The 13,742-nt window shown below is 33.2% G+C and overlaps 2 protein-coding genes and 1 non-coding gene across 5 annotated transcripts; 2 read left to right on the forward strand and 1 right to left on the reverse strand.

Annotated features, from left to right (window-relative positions):
- Positions 1–327: 327 nt before the first annotated feature.
- TRNAN-GUU (transfer RNA asparagine (anticodon GUU)) lies at positions 328–401 on the reverse strand. Its single transcript has one exon. It is a non-coding gene; the product is annotated as a tRNA-Asn (tRNA).
- Positions 402–4,350: 3,949 nt separating this feature from the next.
- On the forward strand, positions 4,351–4,984 carry LOC126656228 (uncharacterized). The gene has a single exon (XM_050350743.2). The coding sequence runs from the start codon at positions 4,463–4,465 to the stop codon at positions 4,745–4,747; it is 285 nt and encodes a 94-aa protein (XP_050206700.1). The 5' UTR covers positions 4,351–4,462; the 3' UTR covers positions 4,748–4,984.
- An 851-nt stretch (positions 4,985–5,835) lies between these two features.
- On the forward strand, positions 5,836–12,897 carry LOC126656175 (uncharacterized). 3 transcript variants are annotated; one of them, XM_050350681.2, is made up of 10 exons: positions 6,403–6,494; positions 6,601–7,472; positions 7,611–8,348; positions 9,338–9,832; positions 10,113–10,204; positions 10,326–10,413; positions 10,522–10,636; positions 10,721–10,847; positions 10,938–11,112; positions 12,078–12,897. In XM_050350681.2, the coding sequence occupies exons 2-10, from the start codon at positions 6,744–6,746 to the stop codon at positions 12,720–12,722; spliced, it is 3,204 nt and encodes a 1,067-aa protein (XP_050206638.1). In that variant the 5' UTR covers positions 6,403–6,494; positions 6,601–6,743; the 3' UTR covers positions 12,723–12,897. The 3 variants fall into 3 exon arrangements, with proteins under 3 accessions (XP_050206636.1, XP_050206638.1, XP_050206637.1); XM_050350680.2 differs by having other exon boundaries at positions 6,409–6,499; XM_050350679.2 differs by having other exon boundaries at positions 5,836–7,472.
- The last annotated feature ends 845 nt before the right edge of the window (positions 12,898–13,742 follow it).

The following is a 13,742-nucleotide window of genomic DNA, read 5'->3' on the forward strand; positions in this document are numbered from 1 at the left end:
TAATATGGATGATTATATATGATTAGAATTTTGTCGTTTTCCTAATCTTGCTACAAATTATTTTAAATTCATTACAAAACAGTTATTAATTTTAATTTTAAAATTAAGACATGTTTTTTTATCAGCAAGAATTTATACCTAAAATACGATAAAAATATTAAATTGCGAGAAGGAAAAAAGTTATTTTAAGAATAAGACATGTTTCTATTTACTTAGAATTGAAAAAGGAAAATAATAAAAAAAATCAAATTGCTAGAAGGAGAAAAAATTATCTTAAAACTAAGACGTATTTGTATTTAGCTAGAATTAAAAAAAAAATTATCAATTCGCTAGAAGGAGGGGTTGAACCTCCGACCTTGTGGTTAACAGCCACACGCTCTAACCAACTGAGCTATTCCAGCTAATTGTTCATGTATTTAACACTATTTAATTTTGTTTATAGTGCATCAAGGTACCCAATTTTTATCTCTCTATATTAGGCATAATACTTGTAATCCAACCTGAAAATATATGAATTAGTATAAATTATAACTAAGTAATATATATCGTTAAATTTTGACATATTTAGTGCTGTTAAATGAATTATGATAAAGTAATTCGACTTGTAAAACACTTAAAATTGGTAAAATCAGATAGAATTTTAGCGGATTTGTGTCGAAAAAATGTCAATTCATTTATAGCACGAAATAACTTATTGTATCGCGGATTAACTCCAACTTCATTTAATCCGTTTATAAATTATACTAAAAATAAATATATTTATATTTTAAAACGTAAAAGTGTCGTGTTAGTCGTATCATTATAGCAAAGGTGTTAGTTGTGTTATATGTTTATCTTAAAGTATTGATCGTAATATACTATATTATCCGATTATAATTTATGTTGTTTTATTAAAAAAAATGATACGATTAGCTACATAAATCGAATTCGAATCAATTCTAATTAAAAAATAAATAAATTGACGTCACACTAATACCCGCAGATTTAAGCAAAGCGATACAATACACTACAATACAAATGGTTGTTATCTTATGCTTATTTTTGGCCATGTGAACTCGCCAAGTTCGTATCAGCACCAATGAAATTGAACTCACTGAGTCACTGTTTTACCAAAATATTTAATTTAATTGGTTTGGTTTTGTACAGACTCCAGACATACTCATAGCCACATGGGTTTCTACCCACAGAATTCAAAAGTCCAATTACGAATCAGTGCTGAATCAATTATTATCACCAGTAATCTATTTTTTATTATTATTTTATTCCTTCTTCTATTTATTGATTATTACTATTATTATTATTTGCAGCTCTTTTTTCCACTACTGTTACTGTGTTACATAATATTTCTTTTTAAATTGAAGTACCAATAACTTTTAATATTTACACGACAGTGCAAATATAAGGTTGGCAAGTTTAGATTTATGATCAATTATTTCATATAATATGTGTATCACGTGAATATATAATATATATTTTTTCTATTAATAAATTCCATGAACATTTGATAAACATAATTTATATATTTATAACTGTGAGAGGTATGTTGTATGGACAAAAAATATTTGCCTATTGCTCTCAACAAAAAATGTTACTAGTACTTAGTATAAACAATTAAATTAATTGAGTCGTAAAAATCGCATGGTTTTTTATCAACTTAACTATATATATATAAAAAATAAACTTAAACGTTATAAATAAAGTAATTATTATTGATAGTATTAATTATGATTATCCGCCACAAAGATTTTTAAGTCATTTTATTTAATTGTCTTTAGTTGTTTATCAATTGCGTGCAAAATTATTGATTCAGTTATTGATTCGATAAACTACCAATTAAAGTTTAATTCAATGATACAAAAATATTGTACTATTTAAAATTGAGATGGGAATATAATAATAAAACAATAAATAGTTGTAAGAATAGTACAAGGTAACAAAATTAGAGGGAAAATTGATGAAGGAATCCAAGGAAAAGATGATAAAAAATGGATGGACCGAATCTTATGCAGAGAATTGGAAATGTGGGTTATGAAATCTACTGCATATGCTCTTATCTCTTCACACATTATCATAAACAATTTTCAGTCCCCACCTTCAGTTTTAGTACACATGGCTTTTGCAGGGTTTTGCTTCCACCAATATTGAAAAATTATTACATACACTCTTGCGACATATCATTCATGTAACAAACTAATAATACATCGGCCAGTTTATAATAGCTACTAATAAATGAACAAATGTCACAATTTAAAAGTAGTGAAACATTTGTTCTACAAAATTAATTTCTTTTATACATATAATATTTTATATGTACTTATTTTTTTTGCTAGAAATAAATTATTGTACTGGAAAGACCCCTCTTCCAACATATATTTTTATTTTATCTTAGTCAAACTTTGCTATTATATTATGTCTCATTTATATACTTTGTTTTTGAAAGGATCCATATATACTTGTGATAAGACATTTTCTCATTAGAAAGCCAATATATTTTGTTTCATTTTTATAATTCCATATCTTTATGTCCAAAATTAATTATTATCTCCATGAGTTTAGATCGAAATCATTATTTCTCCTATAAATTTTAAAAATTATTGTTTCTCTCTTCTATTTATTTATTTTTTAAAACTAAAACCTCCATTTATAAGGAGGTTTCAATTATACAAATTATAAATGTGAAAAGAAAATAGAATTTTTATAAAACTCATAGAGAAAATAGTATTTCGGACATAAATTTATAAAAATAATAGTAATTATGTTTTATGATAACCGGTTAGCTACAGTTAAAATTGTATATATGTTAGATATCCTTCTATTAAGATTGTAGATTTAGTTTTTTCTATAAACGCTTTTTTATCAATAATAATAAAAAATTTATTTCATTCATTTTATGTAAAACTATTTTTTTTATCGATGAATTTAATTAATTTTTTTTATCAGAAATAGACCTACTTTAAAATTAGTTATTAGCGAAGGTTAGCGAAAATTAATATATATTTTTTAAAATTAAATCAGGTAAATTACGGTCCGAGAAGACTCGGAAGTTCGGACTCTTTACCTCATGCAAGTATAAGGATCTGGCCAGTAGGCCAAGTCCTCATATGCGAATTTAATTAATTGGAAGTGGTGGTTTTGTTTTTCAACAAAAACAATTATCTAATAATCAGTGATGTATTGACACATCCAACTATAAATCAGAGAGCCTTGGTAATTAACTAAGAGAATAAAATAAATTGCATTACAAGAAACACTTTGATTATCATCAAAACTAATTTCTATTTACCAAATCCCACCACTACCAAATTTTGTCAAGTCATGTCCTTTTTATCTTTTGGTTGTTCTTTTCATTTTAATACTCTTAGAAAATTAATGAACTTAAAAAAGGAAAAAATAATTAGTATTCTTAATTAACATACATTGTGATTTTAAATCTTAATTTAAACGCAAATGCTTGTTATTGCACTTGAACTTTTTTACTTTTGAAGTCTATAAAATACTCATGATCATCAAGCTAATTAAAGAAAATAATGCAACCCATCAACTTAATTAGTAGGGAACTCAACACAAATCTAGTATTAATTATTTGTTTTGCCTAATTCGTTAGCAGTATCTAATTTATGGCCTAGACGACTAACGATATGAGTTGTGACAATATGCATACGCAATATATGACATGATTGATGATACCATAAGGTAGAAAACATAGGTTATAATTAACACACATTGCATAATCAGAAAATGAGAGAAAGAGGAGAAAAAAGTGAAAAAGAATAATAACTAATGACTAGATAAGGAGGGAGATATAAAAAAAATTAAAAAATTAAAAAATTAAAACATTAAAAAGTTAAAAAGTGAAATTATTTGGTGATTGTTAATCAAGGAGCAATCATGCATCCTGCCCATTGTAGGGGTGATTATTAGATCGCTTAAACCGAATGAATTGATCAATTTTAGTTAAATTTTGTTGAACATCCTATTAGTTAATTTGATAGTAAATTTAATTCAGTTCAACAAACAAATATTTCGATTCGATTATGAGAATTTTAGGATTCTAATTAACCGAGTAAATTTGGTTAAAATAAATGTTTACTTAATTTGATTACTTCAATTAATTCATTTCGGCAAATGAAATAAATAAATTTGATTACAATTTAATGCTTTAAAATTTTAGTTAATCGATTAACTGAACTAGTTGATCTTTTTCATATTTTATTAATTATCTATTTTATCCTAACCGACCGTTTTCTAGTTCCTAGTAGCCCTTCAGTATCTACCCACAAAAAAATGAAATAATAATAATATAATAATATAATTTGACTGAATTAGATAATTTAATTGTTACCTATAAAAGGACACAGCACAGCTTGCAAACTAACATGCACACACAATTATACAGAAGAAAACAAACCTAATTCATCAATCTTTTCTTCAATCATTTTTTTTACTATTTGATTGAAAGATAATGGAGAGAGATAATCTTCGTCTTCCTCCTCCGCTCCCTCACCGGCGATCTTCCTGTCTCTCCGGCTGCATAGTCTCATCTCCGTCGTGTTTTCCGGTGCACGAAGAAATGGAGTACACGCGAATTCACAGCAGCAGCAAGAGAAGTAGTAGAAGATGGAGGCATTTAATAAGAAGGCTAGTTATTGGATCATTGTCGTCGTCGTCGAAGCCGTTGTCGTTTCATTACGATGCTATTAGTTATTCACAAAATTTTGATGAAGGCTGCCGTTTTGAAGAGTATTGAGTTCTATACATTTTTGTATGTGTTATTATTATTATTCTTCTTGTACTGAGATCTATTGTTTTTTTGATTTTTTGAGTATACTATAAATCTCTCTTTAAACAACCTGGATCTGGCGATATACTCGGAGTTTGATTTCCTCTTAAGTGCAGTGTATAATGCTATACTAGGGGTGTGAAAAAATCAAACCGGACAGTAAAATCGAACTGAATCAAAATTATTATTCGGTTATTTAGTTAATATGGTTTGTTTTGGTGTTATATCTATATAGAGAAGGCTATACCATCTGAATTATAACTCATTAGTAGATAATAAATTTCATAGGTCGCCATTCCCGTAAATTAATCGGATATTTTGCCATAAATCCGTCAGAAAACTGAGATATTTATTTCATCTTCTCGGCGAATAGCCGAAATGTATGAGCAAATATTTACTTGACCTAAATGTTTTAAATGATCTAAATTATGCTCTAAAACTTGATTAGTTAGCCTCTTTTTTTGTTAGTTGATCTTTTTTTCTCTTATGGTTAATTAACAGAAAATTTAATAAAAGAAAATAGCAGTACAAAGGAGGTGTCAGTACAGTGCAACTTGCATTAGCCAACAAAAACATTGTTGATTGATTGTTCTGTTTTACAGTGAGACAGTGGAGCCATCCACTTGTTATACCTTTTGTTCATAAATTCTGCAGCTACCTTAATTACCTCTGCTAATTTGTTGTTTTGCCATCCAAATTATGTTTAATTTTCTTTATGTATCAGATTAATGATTGTATGAAGAAATTAATTTTAAAAATTATTAAAATGAGAAAAAAAGGAAAATAGATAATTTTATTGAAACGCCGTGAATAGTTATTTTAAAAAAGCAACAAATGTTCACTTTGACCCTTAAACTTGCTGTGAAAAATTAAATAAAAATCAAATAAAGATAAGTTTGCAGTTTTGAATTTTTTTTTCTGAAATTTGATATTTTAGTTCATTTTTTTCACTTTTAGGAGATGGCATATTGGACAATTTGAATCTGAAAAGGTAAAACAAGCCACAGTGACAAGTTTGAGGATGTTATTTTTACCTATTAATTTTTTTATTTTAACTTTAGTTTTCTCTCTAGTTTTGACTATTTCATCGTCCAATTAGAGCGGGAAATCCGAAATTCAAAAAGAAAGAACACATGAACACACTGACGCGACTCTCCATCCTCCGCCTGTAAGCAACTGCATTTCCACTTCCTGCCACCGCCACCGCCACCGCCACCGCCACCGCCACCATCAAAACCCTAAAATGGAAGAAATAATATCAACAACAATCTCAGACTTAGAAGAATTAACCCAAACAAACCCCACAAACCCCCGATATCTCTCACTCACAACTCTCCAAAATCTCCAATCTTTACTAGACTCCAGAAACAATCACGAATTACTCGAACAATTCTTCCTCGAACTCTCCTCAAAATCAATCTCAATCTCGTCCCTTCTCACTCCATTGACCTCAACAATGGACTCCGGTCCGATCAACCTCTCTTTAATCTCCTCAAAATGTTACTTATCTCTCTTATTATCACCTAATTCCCCCGTTTTCACTCTCTTCACTCCGATATCGTTCCTCTCCCTTCTCCGCTCCATTCGCCGCTCTCTCAAACCCTCCGCCGTCGCTCCGGCGGACTCCAGCCGGTCCCGAGTCAAGAAGCGGAAGGGACGGAAGGCGAATTGTAGTGAGGAAGTAGAAGGAAGCAGTGACGAGGGGGCTTTTGATGTGAGGTTATTTTTTAGTGTTTTGGAAAAATTAGGGTTAGTTTTGGATTTAATTCATTTAAATAGGTTTCCTGACAGTTTAAAATCTTTGATTCAAACTGTCGCAGAAATTCCGGTTTTACTGACGGAACTGGGAGGTTTCAACAGATTGAAAGATTTGTGTTCGGTTATTTTGCGGGAAGTTCTTAAATCTGAGCATGGGGAGGAGAAGGAAACTGCAGCTGAGGTTTTGAAGTCGTTGACGCCGTTAATGCTGGCCGTTAAATCTCAGGCGAGGGTTTTTGCATTGGGGTTTGTTAAGGATTCAATGATGCGTTTGAGTAAACAGAACGACGGAGTTAAAGCAGCTGTTGTTAATTTGCCGAGATTTTTGATACAGAAGGCGCCGGAGAAGGCGGAGGGGAGAGCATTGGCTGTGGAGGCTGTAATGGAAATTGTGAAATCGATGGAGTTGGAAGATCAAATTGGGTTTGTTAAATATGTTGTGAATATGACACGAGGGAAAGCAAATCTTAGGATTTTGGGTGTTGATTTGATTTTAAATTTGATGATGTCGTTAAAGGATCCGTTTGGAGAGGATTTAGAGTGTGAAGTTAAGGATTCTTGGGGGTTTGAGTGCTTAGAGGCGTTGATTCAGCGTTGCTCGGATTCCGGTGCTGGAATTCGAGCTCGGGCGTTGTCTAATTTGGCTCAGTTGGTTGGGTTTTTGTTGAGTTATGATAAGAATTGTGATGTTTTGAAGAAAGTATTGGGTTTGGAAGAGGGTGGTGAAGTAATTGAAGGTAGGATTAATGATATTTTGAGGAAAAGGTGTATGGATGAGAAGGCTAATGTTCGGAGAGCTGCACTTGCTTTGGTTAGCAAGTTGATTTCTCTCATGAACGGTAATTTTGATGGAATTCTACTTAAAACTATGGGAATGGCTTGCTCTGATCCACTCGTAAGTATACGTAAAGCAGCAATTTCAGCTCTTTCAGAGGTTAGCTTCACTGTGCTTCACCTATTATGTCGTGAGTGTATTTTTGTCATGATAAATGCTGCGTAACTGAACTGATGTTCCAATGTTTGATGTTTTAGTATCTATCTTTCTTGTGTTGAATTTGATATTTAATTGCAGGCGTTAAGAATGTTACCTGATGAAATTGTGGTAATTGAGTGGCTGCACTCTATTCCACGACTAATAGCTGATAATGAAACCAGCGTTCAAGAGGAATGTGAGAACTTGTTCCTTGAGTTAGTTCTGGATCGCATTTCTAAAGCAGGATCTCCTGGTAAAACAGACAGTGAATTCAGTTTCAATCATTCAAGTATGAAAAAAAAAGATATAGAAAGGGAAATTGAACTGTTATTCCCAAAAGGAGTACTGGTTCTTTTGAAGGAGATCTGCAATGGAGAGGTGGCTCCTTGGGTGAGAAAAATTTGTGCAAACTTGGGTAAAAAGAAAAAACTGAAGCCCAAATTAGCTACTGCATTGCAGAGTGTCATAAAGACTTCTGAGTCTCTTTGGTTAAGTCATTCCAAACCTATAGAAAAGTGGAATGCCCCTTTTGGTGCTTGGTTTCTTCTATCAGAGGTGTCAGTTTACCTTGCAAAAGCAATTGACTGGGAGTTTCTTTATCATCATTGGAAGCTCCTTGACAAGTTTGGAGCAGCATCTAGGGGTTCGCTTGGAAAAGAAATTTTGCATGAAGATGAAGAGGGCTCAGAAGCAAACTCTGTTGCATGGGCTGGGGATCGTGTTTTCCTCCTGCAAACAATCTCTAATGTTTCAGTAGAGCTGCCGCCTGAAGCTGCAGCAGATTTAGCTCATAACTTGCTCAAAAGAATTGAAGAATTCAACATGCACTCAACTGAGGTACTGATAATGTGTTAGCCTACATCTTAATTCGAAGCAATATATGTTTTGTTATCTTCTCCAAATTGCATGGACATGCGCGGTAATTACTAATTAGCATGTATGTAAATGTAAGGGCAAAAGTCATTTACTACTTGCTTTGGATGAGTTCAATTGATGTCTACTTTATTTAGTTCTCAATTCTTTAGAGACCCAAACTGCACCTGCTTTATATTGTCCTTTATCATATTACAATGCCCTTTTGTTGTTGACCTGAATATCAAGTGCAATTTTGAAATGAAGAAACTAAATCTGTAGTTGCACATATTACTCACGAGTTAATATATTTATGTGATAAACTACTCTTCGTCCATTTTTACTAACTTGAATATGTTCTGTGACCTGATCTGTTTAATTTATTGAGATGTGTGAACTTGATTTTTTTTTTTGGCTAAACCCATTTTAAGGTCCTTTAACTTTCATTTTTTGGTTTATCAAGTCCTTCAACTTTTATTTGGATTTCTCAAATCCTTAAACTTTCATTTTTTGGTTCATTAGGTTCCTCAACTTCTATTTGACTTTCTTAGGTCCTTAAATTTTTGTTTTTTGGTTCATTAGGTCCTTAAACGAAGATCCATTTAAGGACCCAATGAACCAAGAAGTAAACAATTAGGGACTTGAGAAAGACAAATAAAAGTTGAAGGACCTGATGAACCAAAAAATGAAAATGAAAGTTTAAGGACCCGAAAAAGTCAAATAGAAGTTAAGGGACCTAATGAACCAAAAATGTATAGTTTAGGGACCTCAAAATAGGTTTAGCCATTTTTTTTTTGTATGTCATAATTTACATGCCTTAGCTCCATTACCTGCAAGGCTGCAAAGGCCTTGGCTGAAAACATGATGCTAAACAGTGCCCATTGACAAAAACGACCTACTGGCTGTTGGCACATGCAGCTTCTACTTAGAATGGTGTCTTTATTCATTTTGTTCATTTGGTGTATTGATTGTAGGTTAATGCTCATGTAAAGGCACTCAGAACATTATGTAAAAGGAAGGCTCAGAATCCCGAGGAGGCTGATGCACTTGTCATGAAATGGGCAAAACAAGTTCTCTCTAAAGCCTCCGAAATGTTAGAAAAGTACGTTTCAGGGGATCTGAAAGCAAATAATAGAAACAGTTTCTTTACGCCTCCTAGAAGTCAAAGCTCAGGAAAAAAAAGTGAAAGATCAGAGCGCAAAAGAGGAGCTGCAGTAGTAACGGCTACTTACACCATTGGGTCATTAGTTACTGTTTGTCCTTCAGCTGATATCAGCACGATTGTCCCTGTACTGCATACCATCATTACTTCTGGAAATGCTGATCCAAAATTGAGTAAATTGCCAGGTCCTACTGTCTCTTTGAAACAGACAGCGCCATCTTTGTACATCCAGGCATGGTTGGCAATGGGGAAGATCTGCTTAGCGGATGGGAAGCTTGCAAAGCGTTATATTCCGTTGTTTGTGCAGGTTTGTTCATTTCAACAAATTCTTTTCAGTCAAATATGTTAGTTTTCTCAGTACCAATGTGTGCTTTATACAAGGGATCAAAGTTGTGGAAGTTTTCTACAATGTTTGCATGATTGCAAAATTGTTAGAGCAGTTAAACAATCACTTTGTTTCTTTCTTCTCCCTGTAATGCAAGTCGTCCGATACTCTAACCTCTTCTTGCAACGGAATGATATTACCCTTTAGCAATTCCTCTTGATGACTTTTTTTCTTAATGGCCCATGGACCTGCTTTTGTACAGGAGCTTGAAAAGAGTGACTGCGCATCCCTTCGCAACAATCTTATCGTTACAATGGCTGATTTCTGTGTTCGCTATACAGCTCTAGTTGATTGGTAAGAGCTTGTAATTAAAATGATTAAGACATACTATGTATAGTCTTTTCAATAATTATGTACTGCTGAGTTATAACAGCTGCCACTTACTATTTTAATTATCATTATTTTATGTGTGCAGCTATATACCAAAAATCACAAAGTGTCTTCGAGATCCATGCGAACTTGTGAGAAGGCAGACGTTTATATTGCTGTCAAGACTGTTGCAGGTTTCAGTTTCCTTAGTTCTACAATTTGCTGTTCTATTATACATTTCCAGTGCAAGGAATGCTCAGTGAAAAATGGTTTTCACTTTGAATTGTATTCTCATATTTCAGATGGATTATGTGAAGTGGAGAGGAGTTCTCTTCCTCAGATTCCTTTTATCTCTTGTGGACGAGTCAGAAAAGATTAAGCAGCTTTCTGATTTTCTCTTTGGAAATATTCTGAAAGGTAAATAGACTCTTCACGTCTCATTATTTCGCATGATAAGTTTGTGAAGTATTTGTGAATTTTAAGTTCAGAACTTGTTCGCAGTGAAAGCACCCCTGCTAGCTTACAATAGTTTCGTGGAATCCATTTATGTTCTGAATGACTGCGTGGCCCATAATGGACATAATGGATCTAAGACTTCGCGGGCTGAGAACCGGCTTTTCTCCATCAGGTTGGTGCATTTAAAATTATTCTGTTACTGGATGAATAATCTTATTTGACTGTCACAAAGAATCATTAGTTTTATAATTGTTATTTCCAGGGGTAATGATGAAAGCGCAAGAGCTAAACGAATGCACATCTATGTTTCTTTATTGAAACAAATGGCCCCGGAACACCTATTGGCAACATTTGCCAAGCTGTGTGCTGAGATTCTTGCAGCTGCATCAGATGGCATTCTTAACATAGAAGATATCACAGGACAAGCTGTCTTGCAGGTATAGAATTTTACATTTATCCTAGACCTAGGGATGGCAAAAACTGAACCAAATTGCATATACAAACCCAATTTGACATGAGAAAAATTCAATTTTTTTGTTCAGTTCGGTTTTGGAATTTAAAATTTCCAGTTCAGTTTTGGTACAATTTGAACGAAAACAACTGATCATACAGACTGGTTCGGTTGAGTCTGAAATATTTAGGCAACTGTTGAACTGCAATCCTTAGTAATTAAAGTGGCTGCATCGATTAAAAAAAGAGCAAATTACAATGAGATTCCTCACATTTGTCATAATTACACTTTAGTCCCTCTTGTTTGAAAATTAAATGATATGGTCCCTAATTTTTATTTTTGTCAACGATTTAGTCATTTTGTCCATTTTTGGTGTTAGTCAACTGAGTCAACGAAACTATATGGTCCCCCACTTTTGTTTCTTTCAATGATTATGTCCCTCACTTTTGTTTTTGTCAACGATTTCGTCCCTCATGTTTGAAAATCAATTTACCCCTGAGTCTTTTGATTCCGTTGGCTAACACCAAAAATGGACGGAGGGACTAAACTTTGACGGAAACAAAAGTGAGGACTATATCGTTTAATTTTCAAACAAGGACGACTTAAGTTTGAATTATGACAAATATGTAGGACTTCATAGTAATTTGCTGGTAAAAAAATATCACATCTTATTTAAGGTTATTGTCTAGGCTGCATAAAAACTTGCCGAATCATGTATTTTAGTATTTTGTTTTTGGAAATACCACTGAAAATTCAAAACGTTTTATATAACCGCATAAACATTTTTTGTTTCAGCATTTTCATTTCCGTGCAGTAGTGATCACTGAATGTGCTACTTATCAAGCTTTCATTGGATTAATTTAGTAATGAAGATACTTCAGTTCAGTGCATCTTTTTGTCTTGTCTTAATTTTTTATTGTTTAATAACCTTTCTAATTACCATGGAAGCAGGATGCTTTTCAAATTCTTGCCTGTAAAGAAATCCGGATTCCAACAGGACGCGGATCCCAAGCTGATGCTGGAGACATAGAGGAAGAAGGCGGAGATAGCGCCTCTGCCAAAGGAAAAGCTGTAACACAAGCAATCAAGAAAAGCCTTATACAAAACACAATTCCCATCTTTATAGAACTTAAGCGACTACTCGAAAGTAAAAACAGTCCCCTCATTGGCTCCCTCATGGACTGTCTCAGAATACTTCTCAAAGACTACAAGAACGAGATCGACGACATTTTAGTTGCCGACAAGCAACTCCAGAAAGAGCTGATTTATGATATGCAAAAATATGAATCAACCAAAGCCAAATTTGCAGCAGCTGAAGCTAGCACTTTTCTGTCTCCTAAGACTGGAAACAGAACACGTACATTGCATAAGGACTCGAGAGTTGCTTCAGCAATGGCCGATGCTGCTGCTGCAGCCAAAGTGCGGTCTGTTCTCAAAGATATGAACCGAGGTAACCCAACACCTCCGCTTAGTGCCATTAGTGCGCCGAAACTCAAGTCGGGTCAGGTTGCTGGTGGTAGTCGAATTGATCGACCAATGGATGTGTTGGAATCTTTGAGAAGGAGACAGTGTTTCAATTCTGACGATGAAAGCTGATGTTGATATAAGCTCATTTTCCTACATGTCGGGTGGCCACGGTGGCAGTTCCGGTTCTGATTCTAAACCTGTGGGGTTGCAAGAGAAATGGAACCGGCCCTGAACCATCCCTACCCCTCGTCACTGTAATTTATTTTGTAAATATAATTCTGTTAATAAAATTCTTAACTGTTTATACCTTCCTCTCCACGACGGTTGTACCATTTTTTTTAATTTGATTTAAAATGAATGGTGGTTTATCGATTCCATAATATCCACTTTTACTAATGGTAGTATTAGATATGGACACAAGGTAATTGTTTTTATATATAATTGCTGATTTTTTTTTATGATATGATAAATTCGTCCTTAAATCATAAAAGGAATTTTAGGTTTAATTAACTTATAATAAATATAAGGCCAAATGTTGTAAAAAGGCCAAACCTTTTACAAAAGTTTCATAAAAGTCCTGACCTTTCAATTTTGTCGATTTTGGCCAAAAACTGATTATTTGGTTTCACAAAAGTCCCGACCTTTTAATTTTGTCGATTTTGGCCAAAAATGGATTATTTGGTTTCACAAATGTCCTGACCTTTCAATATTTGACATGCCACATAGACGCCACATAGGCGTCACATAGGCAAATTGAAATCAAATTGAGAGTTGGCCACAATTGAAACCAAATAATTTGTTTTTGGCCAAAATCGATAAAATTGAAAGGTCAGGACTTTTGTGAAACTTTTATAAAAGGTTTGGCCTTTTTACAACATTTGGGCTAAATATAAATATATTGCATTATATATAATTGTCTATGTAAACTTTTAATTCTTAAATTTTAAGAAAAAATTGAGGACTTCAACTATTTATTTCAAATTTAATAGCACAATGAAACTACTTGCAAATTCGTTGTCAAAATATTTTTGGATATTTAATAAATTGAATTGATCAAGGGGCAAAAACATAAATTCAGTCTGTTGAGGTATCTACAAAGGCATTTAGCCTGAAACTACAAAAATGATAGATCGGGTCGGGTAAAACCGG

The sequence above is a fragment of the Mercurialis annua genome, linkage group LG7 (genome assembly GCF_937616625.2).
Source record: "Mercurialis annua linkage group LG7, ddMerAnnu1.2, whole genome shotgun sequence".
In the NCBI taxonomy this organism is placed as follows: domain Eukaryota; kingdom Viridiplantae; phylum Streptophyta; class Magnoliopsida; order Malpighiales; family Euphorbiaceae; genus Mercurialis; species Mercurialis annua.